The sequence below is a fragment of the Gymnoscopelus braueri genome, assembly GCF_963280865.1.
Source record: "Gymnoscopelus braueri genome assembly, chromosome: 9".
Taxonomy (NCBI): Eukaryota; Metazoa; Chordata; class Actinopteri; order Myctophiformes; family Myctophidae; genus Gymnoscopelus; species Gymnoscopelus braueri.
The window spans coordinates 10,256,183-10,276,473 of record NC_137610.1 but is presented as its reverse complement, the minus strand read 5'-3'; the positions used below and the strand labels follow the sequence as shown (position 1 = coordinate 10,276,473).

Genomic DNA, 20,291 nt, shown 5'->3' with positions numbered 1-20,291 from the left:
GTGACAAGATGGTTACTCTCATGCCAACTAACCTTCACAGAAAAAGGAGGCGGCATGAGCTCGGCCCTGGCCTCCCTAGGTTGGCAGAGGGAAGGTACAAGGTAGTGCCCAGGATTACATAGACAATTGGCACTGGGTGTAAGAAATAGGGTTACAAAATCGTGGGATAAAAATTCAATTAAAAAAAAAAAAAAAAAAAAGGTTATAAACTAAGAACACAAAAAATAGAAGGTAGAAAAGGGGGATTTGGATTGGGTAGGGAATGCGAGTCTGAAAAGGTGGGTTTTGAGTGGGGTTTTAAACGTGGTGAGGTTGATAGAAATGTGTGTCTTTTTTTAAAAGTATTCCATAATTCTATTTAGAATTTTTTGAAACCACTGAACCCCATAGGTCAAGTCAAGTCAAGTAAAACCCCATGGATTTATTGTGTATAAGCTTTGTGCTGCTGAGCAAAATCAAAGGGCTTTTTATATGATTTAGACGTCGCACCGCATATTTGAACGACCCAACGGCAGGAACCGGCACTCCCTTGAGTCCTCGCCGATGCACCTTCTGAGTTTGAAGTCGGTCGGTCCTATATATGCGCATGACCATATGGGCATAGTGATTGGATCTGTGGCTCTGGACAACCGGATCTCCATATATGTCTATATATGGGCGTATCGGGTTTGTTTATGGTTATGTCTGAGTCATAGTGACGTGGCCGTGGTCTGCCGGCCTCCCAGTAGCCAATTAGCTTATGGTGGTTATGTCTGAGTCATAGTGAAATGTCATGCCTATATATGGCCGTGTCGGGTTTGATTATGGTTATGTCTGTGTCATAGTGACGTGGACGTCCATATATGCCTATTGGCGTATCAGGTTTGTTTATTGTTATGTCTGAGTCATAATGACGTGGCCGTAGTCTGCCAGCCGACCAGCCCGCCGGCCCTCCCAGTAGTCAATTTTAATATAGGAAATGACATACTGTATAAAAGGTAATAAAACAAACACTCCAGTTTTAACACCATGATACTTTAATCTCAGATTCTGCATGAAAGTTATTGTAAACATGTACAGTTATGTAACACCTTAACAGAATAAACATACTACAGTGGCACTTTACCAAGTCACAAATAACTGTGAACGAGGCAAGGCAAACGCATGATCCACACAAACAGATAGAGCTCGTGGCCATCTCGTTTTGACTTCAACACACGTCTTTAAGCCTGATTTATACTTCCTCACACGATGGTGTCGCTGGCCGAAAACAGCTGATCTACAAGCCGACAAGTTGACAACACAATTAAGCATTAGGGTTTTGTTTTTCTGCTGGGATGATTGTGACACTATGCAAGCCGACATGACATCAACAGTAAGAGAAGACCACAAGCAGCAATGGGCAGACGATATGGTCTGTGTCGGGGGCCTGGTAAATGACACAGTGTGGGAGAATATTAAAAGCCACCACTACAACTTAATTATGGGGAAATAGTCGCCCAGTAATTCTATTCTAACTATATCAACCTTTCATAACAACCAGTGGGAAGAAACCCATTGTCATTTACTGTTTTCATTGGCATTTCCTCATTTCAAACTTCCCCCATGTAACCAATAAATATGTATCTGTATATTTGGTTCAGTTTGATATTCATTAAGCCACAGACCCCCATTTGATAACCAAATGACAAACAAATGGTTGGTTCCAATTGTACTCTCTCTGAGTTACAGGCGCGTAATGATCCATTTCGGACCCCTGGTGGTCCCCGGAACCGACGTTGAGAACCAGTGGATAAAAGGATCTACAGCAGGGCTGCGCTGGTCTAGCGCTGTATGTAGGCTACAGTCTGAGAAGGTCAGCGAAGTGCTGAGGGAGTTAGTCTTGTGATCGCCATGGCAGAGAGAGGTCAGGGGTCAGCCCACATACTGTACAGCTCAGAGAAACAAAAGCCTTTTTCTCTGCATTGCATTATTCACAGGGAAGGAACAGTGTGGTTCTGGGTTTGTATGGAGCTAAGCGCCCTTTTATTATGAAAATCCATAGAGCAACTCTAAGTACAGGGTTGGTTGAAGCTGTGGTATAGCCCATCCCTCTCAGGCCACCCTACCATCAGTGGATGTCTGTTGACTCTTATCCCCCTATTGTTTGGACTGCGGTTGCACTTTCCACCATGTCTGGACAGCAGAAAGGGCACAGAGGCCATTGGTCAAACTTGACCTGAGAATCTGGCCGTTTCAAACCTACCACGCATGCCTGTCAACGTTCTCTCCTCCTTTGCCCCAAAGCTTCCGTGTGGAGCCACACTTGAGAAACTTAACACACCGTGTCAGATGAATGAGTAGGGCTTTAGCGAGGACAGCTGTTCCTTCCTGCTCAAAGGAAATAGTCACACAGCATAAAAACACCCTTTTCAATTTGCCCACAGCTAGGCGACTGTGTTCTTCCTACCACAACAGCAAATCGAAAAACAAGTGCAAGTGCAATGTGGCTGTACAAAAACAAACAGCAACAAAACAGTATGCTTTCCAAAATGTGTGAGTTGCATGCAAACTGTACCTCCTGCACTGGCTATACTCCATGCTACCATGGACATCCACGCTGGCCCCATACAACAGAACACATACAACACAAGACAATGGTTTAGCTGGGGTGTGGAAGGTTCAGGTTTTACAGGGCTCTTTCCTGTGTGGGTTCCTTAGAATGGTGTTCCAGCATGATGAGCTACACTGATGAGCCATACTCGTCTTTCTCTCCGATGTTGTACCTGACATCATCATTGCTTTTCTCTTGGTGGTCACCACCAGATCTGAGGATAAACATGCAGGTATACTTGTCATTCCTCTGTTATTTATGAAAATGCTGTATGTGCATTGCAGCCATCAGCTTATCTATTTGACCCTGACGTCCCTATTTTGGGCATGTCATTCATTATAGGTGAGAATTTAGTTTTTTATAAAAGGGCTTACGTGGTTAAACCGGACTGCCCTTATGCTAATGCTACAGTACATGACCATGGACATCTGATGTGTCTAAAGTTATACAGTATACTGCATAAAGTAAACCAGCTGTGAGTCCTGGACAAAATATGGTTTTGAGCCAGGAACAATACTTACACAGCAATATCAGATTATCCCTTAAGCACCAGAACATCAAATTTGAAGTAGTTTGCTCTCTTCAAATGTCCCTGGCTCTGACCGTGACGTTTGTTTTGAGCTAATAAGAATACTGCTTGTTGTTTATCGTTATTGATCAGATATTTTTGGCAAAGACATTTATTGTAGAGGGAGGGGAGGGGGGGGCTTGTATGGACCCCTGGTCAAATAAGTAGGGTGGTTAAGCTCTCGTACTTCACACGATGGTGTTGCTATTGCTGTTTTCAACATTTTTTAAATGTTGATAAACTGAAAATAATTTGTTTTTTTTTACCTAAAATGATATGCCCCAACTATAGGGACAACAGGTTGGAAGTGGTTAAACTCAGAATGAGGTAATACATGCCTCAATCCTAATCCCTGGCTCTCTTGACCTTTGCAAGGTCAAACATTCTGTATTAGTGTCATATTGTAATTTGTTGCTCAGTGGGCATATAGTAGCACTAATATGAGGTATATAATAACATTCTATACATATGTTACAGTATGATTGGAAAACCAAAAACAAGCTGAGTCATCTGAAGGTGAATTGAGCCACGAGAGGATCCGCCGATCGATCCGCCGACTCGCTCGCCTAGTTGGGATTAAGTTGAGAATACATCACTCTGTCCCCTCAAAATTGTAAAATATGTTTGAATCTGTGCACTGTTAAGAAAGTGTTGCTTTCACAACAATTCAAATCCCAGAAAAGACATACGAGTAGGCTAAACTACATTTTGCCTACTTGCATGAGCTTGTGTGACAAGAGTGGTGCAAGTAAGTCTGGTCCTAGTAAATCCAACTAATGAGTGCACCATCCATCCCTATAAACATTGTCATTATTTTACCAGAAGTCTTAAAACCAGCCATAAAATGAAATTGAAATTCAAGCAAATCATTCCTTTGAAAGTCGTTTATATAATGGTTGGGCCTGTTTGATTGAACAAGATCGAGTAGTGCAACCTTTTCCTGTAACATCCACTGAAACACTGGATGACAAATGTAATAATGCCTTAAGGTTGAAGCAATATTGGGTTAACTTGGGGGAAGACACCCCTCTTGTATTAAGCCCTATATACAGTACTTTGAGTGTGATAAATAGCAAAAGCTCACAACGGTCACAATGCATCGCGTGTAAGTAACTGGCTTATCTCGTGTGTGTGTGCGTGCGTATGTGCGTGCGTATGTGCGTGCGTATGTGCGTGCGTGCGCGATGATCCCAGTTCCATGTTCCTCAGCTATACATACAGTATGTTCTCTCCTAGGGTCCCATGTTGCCAGCGCAGCGCCCTGTGTTTCCAGTGACTTCCCAGGGTCCTATTTGTTCCCAAGGTGGGAACCTGGACAAAGATGTTCACCAGCTCTGTATTCGGGTTAATATGACATGGTTGTGCTGTTCTGCGTGGCTGTGATATGGCCGTATAGACACAAGGCTGGCAGGCCAAGTTACGAAGATAATCACAGCTGTGCTGAATACTGTACAGTATAACAACACTCTCTTGTGTGACATTGCTTAAATATAACTCCCCCTACTGTACCTCTCAAAATGAATCATGCATACTTTTAAGTTTACTTTATCACTGCTGCCCTTAGTTTCTGCATTTAAGATAAAACACCAAGGTCTACACATCACAGATAGAAACGTGAAGTTCAAATAGTCTACTTAAACTCAAGTTTGGTTAGCTTTTCACAAACATATTGCTCATAATCAGCATTGACAGCACTGATTTATCTGTTTCAACCACACTGTAGACTGTTTGCAACAGTCATAAAAGTGGGATGTTTCCTTTTACCTACCTGTATTTCTTTAATAGACAGCATGTTAAAGAGAGAATGAGAACAAGTCCCAGGGCTGAGGCCATCACTATGGGGACCAGTACACCTGTAAAGCATGGAATCAACATAGTAAGGACAACAAGGAGAACTGTAATAATTGGGGTAGTGTATGATGCGTACCTATTTGTGCATGTGTCTTTGAGTTTTTACAGTCCGCAAACCCAACCCAAACCGAAATCTATAGCAAATCCACATGCATGCTTAAGCAGTTCAGTGGTTATACAAACTATGTGATAACGCATATTTTACAAAAAACTTGTCAGTTTAATTACAGCTGAAGAAAGTGTTGGTCATAATTCACCAGGAAGATGACAGCAAGATATAGGTCTTGCAAAAGATAGCTCTTTTACTTTGATCTGAGCTCAAAGCTATGTGTGTATATTCAATAAGACAGTTTATGAAACTATCTCATATTTCAACACTAGTGAGTGACACAGTTATTTCTGCTATGGGAGGAAACTGATAACAAAAAGATAAAAATTAGAGAAGTATGACTAAGTTACCGGAAGCGCTCTTTTATCATCAACTTCATGTTGACATTGTTTGTCCAGAAGATCATATCACAACTACAACAAACTGCGGCAAAATAATCAACCAATATTTTATAGCAAATCCACAAGCATGATTAAAGCATTTCATTGGTTATATAAAAACACATTTCTTTCAAAAAAGTATCAGTAGTTGGTCACTATTCAACAGGCAGATGACAATAAGATGTAGATCTTGCAAAAGATACCTTTTTTTGCTATAATCTGAACTCACAGCTGTTCTTATTCAACAAGAATAAGGCCGCTAGTTTGAGGGAGATGACATTAATGTTTGACACATTTTGACACACAACGGCAGAATTGGTACAGCTAGGACTTAAAAGTTGCACCTAATTAAAAGTTCAAACCCCACATAAACACATTCAGGCTGAGGGAACAAGCAACAGTAAATCATTCAAAATGTTGCATGGGAGGATATTTCATGACATATCTTGAAAATAGCTTTTAGAGCGGCTATTTTCGCTACTCGTCGCATGACAAAGTATATAGGGCTTAGGGAACGTACAGCTATCTTATTCTCAAAACGAACTATCCAAAACGTATTACTTTTAATTAGGCACAACTTTTAAGAACTTGAGCACCAGCTGTACCGATTCCGCTGCTGTGCATCAAACTTCTGAACCCTTCACTTAAACTGAAGATAAACACTAAAGTCATACTGTGTAACCTTTTCCAATTAAACAAGTAGTTTCTGATCATCTTTTACTGGTAGGCTTTATAATAGCCATTGCGCATAAGACTCATGACTCTGAGGAACATGTAGTATACATCAAAACATCAGTCACTCTTTACTTTGACCTTACACCAATAATAAATTAGGCTTAAATGTCCGATCTGCTCCAGTGTCTTCTTCACATCAACCATTCCACATAATTTGTTTTTTGACAACTTCTCAACACTAATTTTTGTCGAAAGTGTCTGCCCCCAAAACTCACGCCAAAATGAACTGGAAATGTATTTTAAGTTAATGAATACAGTTTCTGACAACGTGTTGTTGAGTTCCAAAATATCCTTGGGTGCTAGGACCCGGCCGGACAGCATTACTTTTTGAGCGGTATCTCTGTATAGACAAACCCTGTAATGACAACGGAGCTACAAGACTAGGTGTCGCCAAAAAGACTACTAAAATGAACGTTACACAGCTATGACTTTAATGTTATCGCCCTCAAACTAGCGGCCTTAGTCTGGTTGAATATACAGAAATAGAATCTGTGAGTTCAGATTATAGATTAGGCCTATAGTGTTGAATTAAATTATACTGACACTTTTTTGTATAAGAAATGTGTTTCAACTGTATATCAACTGAAATGTTTTAAACATTAATGTGGATTTGCTATAATACATTGGATGATTATTTTATTGACAGTGATATTAACCAGTGATATTAACCACCGCTGAAAATGCGCAATGCGTAGTGAGCTTGTCAATCTGCTATTTTCTGCGAAAGCTTTCCCCACAATACGGATGCTGGGGTTTAAGTGGTTAATTGGTTTCAGGCTTTTTGCACAGATTCTGTTGCTGCTTGGAATGGTGCAAGGACAGCCCAGCACAATAACACACTGGCTGATAAAGCAACTTGCACAATGTCAGCGGAATATTGCTAATACACCCACATCAGGAATCTCATTGGGAATCTCAACGGCAACAACTTTCATGAGTGCCAGGCCAGCATGGAACTCTTAGAAATCCCTGTGCAAGGAAGTTGCCGCTGAGTGTGTCAGTTTACCACCCTCAAACTAGAAGCATAGAATATCTAAAGCTGCTAGAGAGCCCATAGAGGACGTGCTATTCTTACACCCAACCTGATGAAAGTGGTTTGTATATTCACTGAAGGATTAACACATCAACAACAACAACATCAAAAGCTTTAAAATGGAATAAAATAAAATACAAACATTTTAAAGTGTCCTGTGGACATTCATAGCATAAGGGTGGTGCTAGAGGAAAGGCTATGGACTCACCAAAATCAGTCGTATTCTATTAGGTGTCTTAATTGGCTGTTAGATTATGAGATATCTTATGTAAAAAGTTCGCATTTGATTTTGCCCTGAGGCTGGCGCTACAGGAAAGGTCATGGTGTCACTCAAATAGTAAGGGTTCATCCTTTGGGGAGCATGGAATGTGCACAGCAAATTAAATGTCAGGCCAGTCAGTAGATTTAGAGATATGTTTGGAGTTATGGTGTTGGATGGACGGACCAACTGCACCAATGTTAGAGAACTGATGCTGAAAATATAAGATCCCAAAAATATTTAGATAGATAGATAGATAGATAGATAGATAGATAGATAGATAGATAGATAGATAGATAGATAGATAGATAGATAGATAGATAGATAGATAGATAGATAGATAGATAGATAGATAGATAGATTATGTTTATTTTACTTGGATGTTTAATTTGTTAAAGACAAGCATGTTTTAGTAGCCGACAGTCCACTGTGCAGATGGTATGACTGACATTATGTTGGCCAGTATATCTAAGATGAAACAGTCATGAGTGAAGCGGGCGACATGCTGATGGTAGCCTATACAGAATAGAGCCCGACCGATATAGCGGTCATTATTAGACTTATTTGATGACATCAGTTTCAGAAATGTGTGCTGATGTGTCCAAATTTGTAACGACTTACAACTTGTGTCCCTACTTTGGGCATGTCGTTTTCAAAGAAATCTGACATAAAAAAAAAAATGCCAATCTACACGCTCACAATGTGTTCCAATGCTACAGTAAAATGAATTTCAGTTTGTTTATGTCTTCATTTTATATTTATTTGTGCTGCTTCATTGTATAATTAAAGTTTAAAGATTTCTACTTAATTTTACATTTCTATCTATCAAAACCTTATTTTGTGTTTATTTTTAAATTTATTTTCAAATTGAATTCAATATTTAGCCCTTTTGTATTTATTTAAATTTTTTATTACAAAAATATCGGTTAAACAACAGTAATCGTAATCGGTGTTCTGGGACTCTCCAAAATGGCATTGAATCTGGCATCGGTCGGGCTCTACAGACAGTAAGGATATAAAATACACGCAAGAGTAACATACCAAGGTTCTTCCAAGAAAGGTCATCTGAGTAGCAGAAAAAGAGAGAAGAGTGAAAATGCAAATGAAATTCACAATGGAAAAGACACATCATACACTGTCATATGACATACTAGATGAGGATAGTCTCAGAATAAGCCACATTGAAAAAATATATTGCCGTATTCTAAGTGCAAGTTAATCATCAGTAGGTCACCATGGTCAGTTCTTTAAAAGTTATCGCGTGAATTCTTTGTTTCCACTCACTTGGCAACTTTTTTATGCAAAAACATAACAAGTTCTTTGCCTGACTACCAGTTTCGCACCTGCCTCTATCACCTCAGTCTCTGAGAGGTTTAAGTTGCCCTTGTGCGTTATTCAGGCTCTGTCACTTTCTCAAACAAGTTTTGCACCTGTTGTCAGAGTTTGCTCCAGCTACAGAAACAATATAGCCTATTTCACCCATGGCAATGCTGGGAACCTGAACACGCTGTTTGCGACATGTTGTAGGCGCAATAACCCCGGCAACACTGGGCAAGATGTGCTTCAACTATATAACTCTCCTTATCTATAACTCTAACTCCTCTTTTTATGGTCTTCAAGGAGTTTGCTTTTTAGGCAAATGATGGTAGCCAGCCTATGTCACACAGCAAAATCTTTAGTGTTTATTTTTTATGTAAAATTTTAATTGTCCCATTTCTTGTTCTCTTATGCAGATCTATATAATTGCCAGACGCTCCAATGCCACCCCCCCCTGTAAAATTCAAATGTTGAGTTACATCCACTCACTTTTTCCTATAATAATCTGACTATTGCAGTTCTATGACATTTGTGATAAAAGTATTTAAGAAAGGGTATTGAAAAAAATCTGCCATGTTTGCTTCATACATTTCTTTATTCAGAAAACAGCGCAGATCTTGCAGTGTTACTTATATAAGGCATTTACAAGAGCGGCACCAATTGTGAAACCAGAGATCTTTAGCTGCTTCAGCTTTCTCCATTCCTATGGTCAACAGTAGCTGCCTTTTCCATTGTCCGAGACAATTACTTTTCCCTATGCCAGAATTACTCTGCCACAGGACAAAGGTTTGCATAGTAAAATGTACATTTTCCTTGCAGGTCTCTGGTCTCTAGTGCATTACATGTAGCTCCACGCATACAGATTTCCAGGTACAAGACGCTAATGCTTAAAACAGTTCTGCTCTCATGGGCATCACGGTCCATTTAAAGTAATGCCATGTTTAGCAATGCAAAGCTCTCCAAATAGACAAAATGTCCATTTTGAGACGTTTCCTCATTCATCATTCTTACAACAAATATCTTCCTGTTAAAAGTATCTTACAAACTCTTGTCATATTGTGAAAGTCATTTCTTGTGCCCTCGTCAAAATTAAATTGTACTGTAAATGAAGTAAATCTACAATATTTATCTAACAACGATGTGCACTACAGACAATAATTTAATTTAAAATAATTTGGTTAAAAAAAGGTCATCAGGCGATGACAGTTTGATCAGGATAAGTTTGATCAGGATAAGTTTGATCAGAATAAGTTTGATCAGGATAAGTTTGATCAGGATAAGTTTTGGCTACAGTACAATGTGTTGATCAGTCTTTCATTCTGGAACACATTGTCATCTGCTGAGGAGTGTAACAGAAGCAGGCTTTAGGCAATGCTCAATATGCTCAATATCTTGTCTGCAAGCTCCCTAGTCTTCCACCTCCATAGGCAGGATCCAGGTAAATTGAGCACCCGCACCGTGGGTCTGAGATTGCCCGGGAAGAGTGCCAGGATGGAATCCTTCTTGCTTTGCCAGTGGTGATAGAGGTTCATACTTTGTCAGTGGTGGGAGAGGTTCATACTTTGTCAGTGGTGGGAGAGGTTCGTACTTTGACTGTGCCACAGGTTGCTTCATTCCATGGGGAAACTTCCTCAGCCCCATGGTGGCTCTTGTCAGAGAGCGTTCCAATTCAGTAGCCTCGTCTGTCGGCCGGTCACGGAGAATAAGTCTGACGGTGGAGAGGGCCAGATCTGATTTACACTCCAGGTAACTCTTGAGGTTGAGCTCAGGGAATATGGCCTCTCTGAGAGCCTGAACCAACTCTCTCTCACTGTGGGTTCTCCTCAGCTGACGCATAATTTCCTGCTCCACTGAGACGTAGCAGAGCGTATCCTCCGTCAGCCCTGACATTCCCACATAGCGGTTCCTCTGGCTCTTCTTGTGCAGCGAGGGGTTCAACCACTGTTGTTTGGTCTTGGACAGGGTGCCGCTGTACTGACTGTTGAGGTATTGCCATTTGTTGTTAGTGGGGGGATTCACCGCAGCCTGCGGTAGGAGCTGGTAGAGCCCCTCGTCAGCCAGGTCTGCCAGGTCACCAACCAGCAGCTGCTGAATGATTCGCTTCCTCACCAGTGGGGATGTGACCGTAAGAGGACCATGCAGTCCTTTGCCTGCATCGGACACAAAGCCAATCACAACTTGTTAAACAACCCAGCTCGGAGGATATCCCACGGTACAGTATGCCTTTGGCCTGCAACAGGCCCAGCATGCATGAGCATTGCCGGTAGTGAAAGGACAGAGCCGTCTCGTGCTGAGCGCCGCTCATCAAGAAAGCCAGAAGAGCAAAGGGTGCCCCGCTGCGTGTCAGTACAGATCTGCCATTAGAGAGAATCAGAAGCCCTGAAAGTGAAGCTCTGAAGAAGAGGAGAACATGCAGATTCTTGTCATACCACTGCGTATGGTATTTACGTCCATACAGTGCGGTAAACCGCCACTGACTAAAATCAGGCCTTTGAGGACAGATTTATGTGCTGTAGAGCTCATTATGTAAAAGGACTGGGTAATTTGTACTGTGTTGAGGGACGGCATACTTTCCAACAAGCATGTCAATCAACTCTCAAAGGCTTATGAATAACATGAAGGTAACAGCTCGACCACAAGCAGGTGATAATGTTCAAGCTGAAGCCGGTGCGAAAGCCCTTTACCCAGCAGAGGAGAGAAAGATTACCAACAACCCATGTGCGTCCATAAGCCATTTTTAATGCATGCCATTTCATCGTATAAGGTAAATTCTACCCTCGTGCTCCAACAATACATCAAACCCATTTTGAAGACCATATTTACCGTCCTTAAAGGAGACTAGGACAAGGCGGTTGTCAGTGAGCTGTGGTTTCCTGTAGTTGCCATTCAGGGGTACTGAGGCAGAGTCTTGGGCATGGGAGGAGTAGATGGCAGTTGCTAGGTTCATAAACTAGGGAGGCACAACAAAACAAACCGCATTAGACAGAGATTTTCCATAGCTAGAAGTCATTACAATGTCCTTCTTTGCAACGCCCTACCTGAGAATCTAAGGCTAAAATCAGAGTATTTAAAAAAAAATCACTTCTGAAAACATACTTTAACAGTGGTGGTCAAATACCTGTCTGTGGGAGATGGTTACATGGTTCTTGAACAACGTCCACAGCACGCTAGGATAGCAAGGAGGCGTTGTCAGTGAGCCATCGTAGCGGTAATATTCATCCAAACGTGCAGGCAGCAGCCCTTTGATGTTGAAACCTGCCACCTTCACTCTCTGATCTGCCAGTTGAGAGTGAGACATTGTTATGGATGACATGAGGCAGCAGTGATGCTGACGGTTGAATGCTGATCAACTCATATAGGCTAATGGGGTAGTGGTTTTCTAACCTTTAAGGCAAACCAATAGGCAAGTCAACATCTCAAGAAGACACCTGTATTCATAGCGAACGGCGGAAGTTACACCAGATTGAAACTGTTAAAATATCTTTTGTCGGGTATAAAATGTGTGTCTGCATTGGGAAATGAGTGGGCACAAACTAATGATATAGTAAATAAAATAAAATAAATATTTTATTATTCATTAACTTTTAGTATAGTCCTATATTGCAATAATAATGTACGGTGGTCACAAAATCCCAAGGCACACCTGGACTGGAGATACAGTGTGCATGCTAAAAATGTTAATTGTTCCAATGAAGTCACATTAAACTTACCTCTGTATTTGATACCATTGATGAACCTCAGGAACTTCTCAAAGGTTGGATTGAACTCGCCAACCTGTGTAGGAGGCTCAGTTAGAGGGTGTGTTCCCAATGCATTATGAATTGAGTTCACTCTACGTCCCCCCTGACCCCAGCCAAAGGGTGCTCACCTCAATCAGGACCCCCAGCACGGCCAGGCCATCAGATTTGTCCATTGCCATGGAAATATTGTGGTACTTGTCCGAATTAAAGTGCACAACATGCATCTGTGAATGTAAAGGGAAACAAATCAACCCCCCCCCCAGTTAATTAAAGATATTTTCAGTAAAAGCTTTATCTCTAAATATCTCTGCTGCTATTGTATCTTTAGCTCACATTTTCCCTCCTCTTTAAAGACTTTGCAAGCAACTTCTTGCAAAGTGTTGTCACTAAACATAGCATGTTTTCCACTTATACTCTAAGTGTTAATTGGATATGACATAGTTGGCAATGTCACGTTAAATTCTTGGCATGCTGTTGAGAATTCTGTCTCTAAAAGAAAAGAACACAAGAAACAGTGGAACTGCATAGTAACCTTCTTAGTGTTACGGGTCCATTTGGTTTGCTTTTGTACCCTCTTCTGGGTTCATTTAACACTGAGGATTTCACAGTGTGTACTCCAGTGGGTGGTCTATCACAATTGAGGGGAAGAGTAGATAATGCATGTTTCTTATGTACGACAAAGGCAGGCAAGTAGGCTAGGCTTGCACGCTGGCGATGAGCTGGTATTTATGGACTATGGTCCTGGGGAAAAAATGGGGACAATTCCACAATTTCTGGGAAATGTTCAATTTTCCACCATTCCTTCCAAAACATGTCATCAAGAGACTGTGGTTCTGGAGCTTGGAGACAGTTGAAAGGATGCACACGCTCTACGTGTCCACTGACAAACGCAGGTCAAGCCACAATGCTTTGAATGTGGTTCCTCTGCAACAGGAGTATGGTCCCTAACCGGCCACATGTTGTAACAAGCCTCTACCCGCAGTGATTCAAAACGATATATAAAAAGTCACCTCTTTTTCTATCCGTGATATGTGGCAGCGCTCTTTCCAGATGCTTAAGTCAAATTATTTGTCACTTCCACGTATCAAAAGTAAATGTGGCAAACTGTATGACTCATCCTGGTGTGCAAAAACGTGCTTACTGAGCTTGACACATGAAATAGGACAGAGGAGCCAGTCATCTTAAGAGGCGGTTGAAAGCCCCAGACATATAATAATCTAATACTCTAATCCCTTCAAAATCCTGCAGAAAGTGATGGTTACATTGTACAGAGGTACGTCTTTGCATTTTGACTTGTCAGATAGTTACACTATCTGTCAGATAGTTTAGCTATCTGACAAGATATACAAAATGGACCGTTTCATAAGATGACAAAGGTATAGGGTGTTCCCTCTACCTGTATTTTCTTATTTTACTTTGTTCAGACATTTCTGGGCGTCAACCATTAATGGGCAGTATAGGTATGTGCTGTTGGTGTCATAGAGCCGGGGAGGAGGGTCCAACTTTGGAATGTTGTGTTACAAACCACAATCAACAGATCCTACTCGTTATACCTTTAAAGCCTATATTTTGATTTGAAATCAGGCCCACTATATTGGCAGAGATTGACTCAATCAATTGTATCACATACACTGCAACTTCTTGTGTTCCTTTATTTCAAAAGACAATGGTAAGCATACTGTAGTTGTGAGCTCTTTCTGACACCCATTGGCTGAAATGGTAGGATGTGGTTTATCATATCTTTCTTGGCCTATAATGTTACACGCGTGCCTCTTTAATTAGAATGAATCATAGCTCCAAAAGTTTTATACAGTACAAGCATTCAATTATACTATGACGTGGAAGATGCAAGATGCAAGAGGTTTCTGTAACTGGCCAATGGGTGGATGCTACTGCTTTAACTGCACATCTGCCACAATGCTGAGGTTCGGCGACTGAATGTACACAGGCAACTCTTAGAATCGTATTTATACTTCGTACCGAAAATAGCCGACAAGCATGTCACATCGTTTGACTCTGAAGATGTCACATACTGAAGTCATACAGACTATCAAACAATTTGTCTGCATCTCCAAAACAATTATGTGATTACCAGCTCTCAAGAATGAACAGCGATGTTCAATGCTCGTTACCTCTGCTGCAAACTGGTGACCCTTGACTGTGTGTTCAGAGCCAGCGGGCCTGTTGGAGGAACCCCAGTGGAAATGGAGCTGGGCTGCAGTGTAGCGATGAGGCAGACCAGAGATGTACATCCTGGAGGGAAGGGACAGTTGCACTGTGGAGAGAAAGACAAAAAAGAGAATGTGAATTTTACTTCTGCAACTTCAGGTTCAGTTTTTTATTTGCGCTTGCATAATTTACTGGCGTTATCTAAACAGGACCATCGACAAAATGTGAAGAATCACACAATCACACAAATCTAACATTTTTCTGTGCAGTCAAAGTTCCTATTTTTCAAAATATTTTTATCTGTGTTTGATATGTGGTGGCGTGTGATATAGTCCCCCGTCTGTATATGTTCAACAGTAAAATTGCTGTCACAGCATATTTTGGGGACACAAGTCACACTGATAATACTGTACGACTCAGCTGACGGCAGACATACACGCATAAGCTTTTGTCTGGTCTGCACAGTTGATGGCAGGTGGTGAAACAGTGAATGCTGGTGGGTGCCAATTTATCTCTGCTGAAGTCACAGCCATTGTAATGCTCTGACGAACATAGGGCATGACATTACAGACATATTAGTCTGCAGATGTCCTCTTAAACTGCTCATAGGTAGCATTTTTCTACACCATGGCCCTCGACAAGCCTCAAGCAAGAGGTAAGAGACTAACATAACAGTTCGGTCTTTTGTGCTGCAGTCTACCTAACTTCGACACACAGCATATCCTGTTCAAATAAAGCATAATGATACAATGCAACACAATGCAAAACAGTGCAATTTTGAAGAATAAACACTTTTCAAGTAATTAAAATAAATTGTGCTTCTGTGGTGTGTGGGTATTGCTGTCTATTGTTTGTAAGCTATATTTGGATGTGGCAATTATGTTTAAGTGTGTGTTACGAATAGATATCGAAAATAACGTGATGAAATAAAACTGATACAGAGTTTTTTATGGCACACCGGACACTGTAGGGCCACTGACTAATCTCTGCACATACTTTCTGAGACTAAACATGGTGCGCTTACTTCGGGTGAAAGGCCAGCAACGATAATAAGAGAGTTATTATGGAAAATTGCTGCGGCTGATGCAGAAAGAGGAGCCTCCTATCATTTTCTTTGTGTTGACCGAGAAATTAGGCCACTAAGACAACAAAGCCGTTCTCAGGCATTTATCTGGTTCAAACCTAATGTGAGTGTGTGTTAATAAGTACATTTTCTAGTACAAGTTTCAAGTTTTACGGGATATTCAATCATGTTAATAGAAAGGTAGTGATGTGTCTCAACTAGTAGCTCATGAGCTTGGGCAAAGACACTGCTCACTTATAGCACAGCATCACTATGGATCAGAGAATAAACTAAATGCATGGTTTTATGCATTCTCCTGTACCTGAATTTAATGGATTCTAAGTTGTGAGAAAATGACTTTAGAATGACATCAAAAGGATCTTTGATATAATTATTCTATGTTGTGATGCATTTCATGGATCAAATTGTATGACTTACTTGAGTGTCCATTGTTTCCAAGGGTAAGTTCCTCATAGGCTGACAGGTTGTAGTTGTGAAGCTCGATGGGTCTCAACGTAGGGTCAAACCTTAGCAGCTCTGTCTTGATGTCTATTGGAGACTGGAACGCTCCTCCACAGAAAGGGTAATGCTTTGGCCAATGCTGCTCTCCTTCTGGCCCTGCAGCAGTACCAATAACAAAACATTACCAAATAAAACTGTACCGCTGCTCAAATGCAATGATCCCTGCAGGTTCCGGCCAAGCTGTTGGTATATTCAATTGCATTTACTGTAAAGCATTTAAATAGATGTTTAAATGGATGTTTCGATGATTATTTCAATTTAAAAAAGGACCACATGGTTTGAATGCATGCCATGGCCTTTAAAATGTTAGACTGCACCAACTTAAAGGGCAAAAAATTGTATGCCGAAGTGTGAAGTGCCAGAGGGGATGACCCGCCGGTCTTGGCGGTTAAGTATTATTATCTACTGTATGTGCAGGGCTGTCTGCATGGCAGCATGGGAGAGTCCTGTGGCCTATATTCCCTGCAGGCCATTGGCCCTATCTGAGGCAGCAAGAATGAGAACCAGGCTGGCGTTAGATTGGGCAACCAATGAGAACGCTCTCTCTTTCCAAATGAGAGGTTACTATAAAGCATACAACACCAAAAACGGTTGCAGATGAAGTTGTGCACTTTACGATGGGACCTCAGCTCATGCTTTCTAATTTGGCCAAAGAAAGTGAATGAAGCAACAGTGCACAGTGGTCCTGGAAATCTGAGAAAGGAAATACTTATTGTAAATTGATTTAGAAGAAAAACAAATCAGGAAGCTATTTATGTGTGTGATATTTAAATTTGGCGAGTTGAACACTATAAGAATGGGGCTGCATAGCCTACTGGGCTTTTCTGCTAGACGCTTCCAGTAGAAACTAAGAATGTCTCTATAGAACAGTGCCAACACTCAAACACTCAACAGTAGCTGAATGGACAAAGACAAAAGTGTGCTGAATGTAGCTGTGTGTTCACATCACTGTTACAATATGACAGCTTGCCTATTCAGCGTCCATTTAAAGAATCCGCCATTCAGCATATGCCAGATGAATATCATTAAGCAAGCATGAATGATACAGATGACACCCCCCCCCCCCCCCACCACCACCTCTGTCACATAACAGAGAGATTTGAATTGATTCTGCGTGACATACAGAGAGACATACAAGCGAATATGCGAGTGTGAAGTCACTGCATACTTGCTCAAGGGAAAAAGCTCAATGTTCAGGCTGGGCAAAAGTAGTCCCTATAATAAGAAACTTAAGTTATTCTTATGGCTATAATTACCCAGTGTCCAGTTCATTTGCTGTTTTAATTAGAGCCAACATGCCCTCTCATAATCACGTCAGTGGCCTGTGGTGGCCCTTCAGTGTCCTTTAGCACAGCTTGACTGCTTGTAGTTTTTTAACCTTGGCATTCTGTTATGTAAATTCTGTCCCTCCAGATTTGTGTAGCGTATACCATGCAGCTCTGTGTGTGACACCACTGGTCAGGATAAAAATATACATTCATAATGACTGATTTTGTGTGAGAAAACAATAGTGTCATCCCCCCAGGAGAGGTGAGGATGCGCCCCATCCGTCCTGCAGACTGCTGAGTACATACATCTCTGTGTGGTTTGATTGTAAGCAGTATAATTCAATCTTCCACATTGCACTCAGGAACTGTACCATTCGGAAGGTTTACCAAAGGAACGGCTGTTTTCCTGAATATGCATAGCAATAATGGATGAACCTCATTAATTAATGGTCAGCCACGGAAATAATAATACTATTATAATAACAGGGCCAGTCATCCATCTACAGGTTTCCAAAAACAGCAACAATGATTTCCGTTTACTATTTTGACCAAAGCTGTTAAAATAGCATTATTAATATTATAATATCATTCATATTCGTCTTAATTGTCTAATAAGTCTTAAACAATGCAGTGGATTCGGATATAAATCAGTGCATATCCTAAACAATATTTAACTGAATAATTCATTTAGGGACAATTGCTAAATCATTTGATTTATTTATCTACATATTCATTCCTTCTAACATGGTGTTCCTGGGACAGGTGGTAAAGGCTGTTGAAAACCAGTGACACATCAAGAGGTTCACTCTGGTGCCTCTTAGTTTATGTAAGAGCTTGTCATGGTATGGTTCAAGAAGCCGTTCACATACAACCTTAAGCCACAAAGCCAGCGGCAGGCAACCACTTACGAAATGGCGTAATTGCAGAGCTCTCTACAGTCTAGTGTTGTGCTTAAATTATGCTCCTTCGTACGACAGTGTCGCACGCTTAAAATAGAAAATCTACAAGAGCACAACACACTGTTGTACAGTACACAAAGTATAAATCAGGCATATTATTACCACTTGAACCCCAGCATTCCTAGTATTCTGGTGCTGTGAGCTTGTAGACCGGAAATTTTTGGTGTAAACAGAAAAAAACGGTCCAAGTACATAGCCAACTCAGGGCCAGTTTACTAAGTTTAGAGAGTTTAAGTGGTTAAAGTGAGGTGGCGGCAGTGTTCCCTGCTGTCTTGCATTGGGTCATAGAAAGGTGAAACAATTAATGGTTTTCAAAACCATTGTATTTGACACTGTCATCAGATTAGCCAACCTCTTGGGCTGTATGCACTAATAATGCTATGACTCTATATATGTAAATTAACTCTAATGCTCAATTAATACATTTTGGTTTGGGTGGAATACTAGACTGGCCCACAGACTTTACAGATAAACAAATGCAAAGTTGATGTTTTTTTGGGTGGAAGCGGGGGTGGTGGGGGGGTGAACAAATGAATAGGCTAATCTGTGTACAAATACCAAATGTTGAGGAAAACAATTAGCTTACTGACCAGTGTATGTCCATTTGTGAGCTGAAACAAAAAGAAAGTTAACATGAATGACAAGTGCAAAGTGTTTCACCATAAAGCATGTGATATATTAAAACATGCATGTGCACAAAATAACAAGGATGCTTAGACTAAACAGTAAACACATAAAGAATACAAAAGACCTGCTTTCTACTGGAGTTATATATATAAGAGAAAAGGGTCAAATTGATGCATTTTTTATTGTTGCATTTTATGTTGTGTAGGCCTACTGTTTCATATCAGACTCTTCAGTTTAGCAACAATGTTACAATGAGCAAAAATGAGATTACATGCTTATTGTGTTTAGGTTGTCGCCTATACCTGTCAGCAGGTGTTATCATGCTCTAGAAGAATATACACCTGCTCAATAAACAGCCAGAAATGACAGTCTAATATCAAATTATGTTTTATAGACAAAACAAAAAACAAAACAAAACAATAAAAAAAATTAAATTGGGAATCTTCAAGAGTTAATTAGCCTATGTGTAATAAGCAATTGATGGGACCTTACACAATCACAGGACCTTAATGGAAACAACCCCTGAGGGGTCATCCTTTTAGCATTCTTTTGTATGAATCTGTGCAACCGTGTCTTGTTTTGCAAACTATTAATAAAGTATTCAATCAATCAATCAATCAATCAACCAACCAACCAATCAGTCAATCAATCAATGGCGCTTTTTGCCTTTTCATAGTTTTCCAAGAAAAGAAAGAAAGGTCTTACCATGCAAGACAGCGAAGAAAGTCACTTGGAGGACAACGGTGGGCGTGAGGCTCAGAATCTGCATCTTTGGAGCTCTAATCTGTGTGATCTTGAAAGACAGCACACAATAACATAACTTGAATCCTCCTCCTGCCTCCTCAAAGTCGGCTTTTATAGTAGTCTTGACAGCTTCTTCTTCTTCTTACTGACGTCAGATCCATAACAAACCAGCCTCCTGGAGATCATGAACAGGAGTCACCAGAGAGTGACAGCTCAACAGACGCTCACCGCATCCTTGCGAAGTCACTCATTATAGCGCAACCTCAAAGACCGGTCAGCGTGCAGCAGCGCACCGCTCCACCATGTGAACATGCACTCAACAGGACAGACTGAGCCGACCTAGACGTCATATCATGATGACAGTCATGGATGAAC

The 20,291-nt window shown here is 40.9% G+C and overlaps 1 protein-coding gene across 1 annotated transcript; it reads right to left on the bottom strand.

Moving 5' to 3' along the window:
* Positions 1–9,412: 9,412 nt before the first annotated feature.
* ca12 (carbonic anhydrase XII) lies at positions 9,413–20,051 on the bottom strand. Its single transcript, XM_080437358.1, has 9 exons — positions 19,878–20,051; positions 19,136–19,156; positions 16,235–16,414; positions 14,697–14,839; positions 12,693–12,788; positions 12,535–12,598; positions 11,943–12,100; positions 11,648–11,774; positions 9,413–10,974 (listed from the first exon to the last, which is right to left on the bottom strand). Exons 1-9 carry the CDS (start codon positions 19,939–19,941, stop codon positions 10,232–10,234), a joined length of 1,596 nt encoding a protein of 531 aa, XP_080293484.1. The 5' UTR covers positions 19,942–20,051; the 3' UTR covers positions 9,413–10,231.
* Positions 20,052–20,291: the final 240 nt, after the last annotated feature.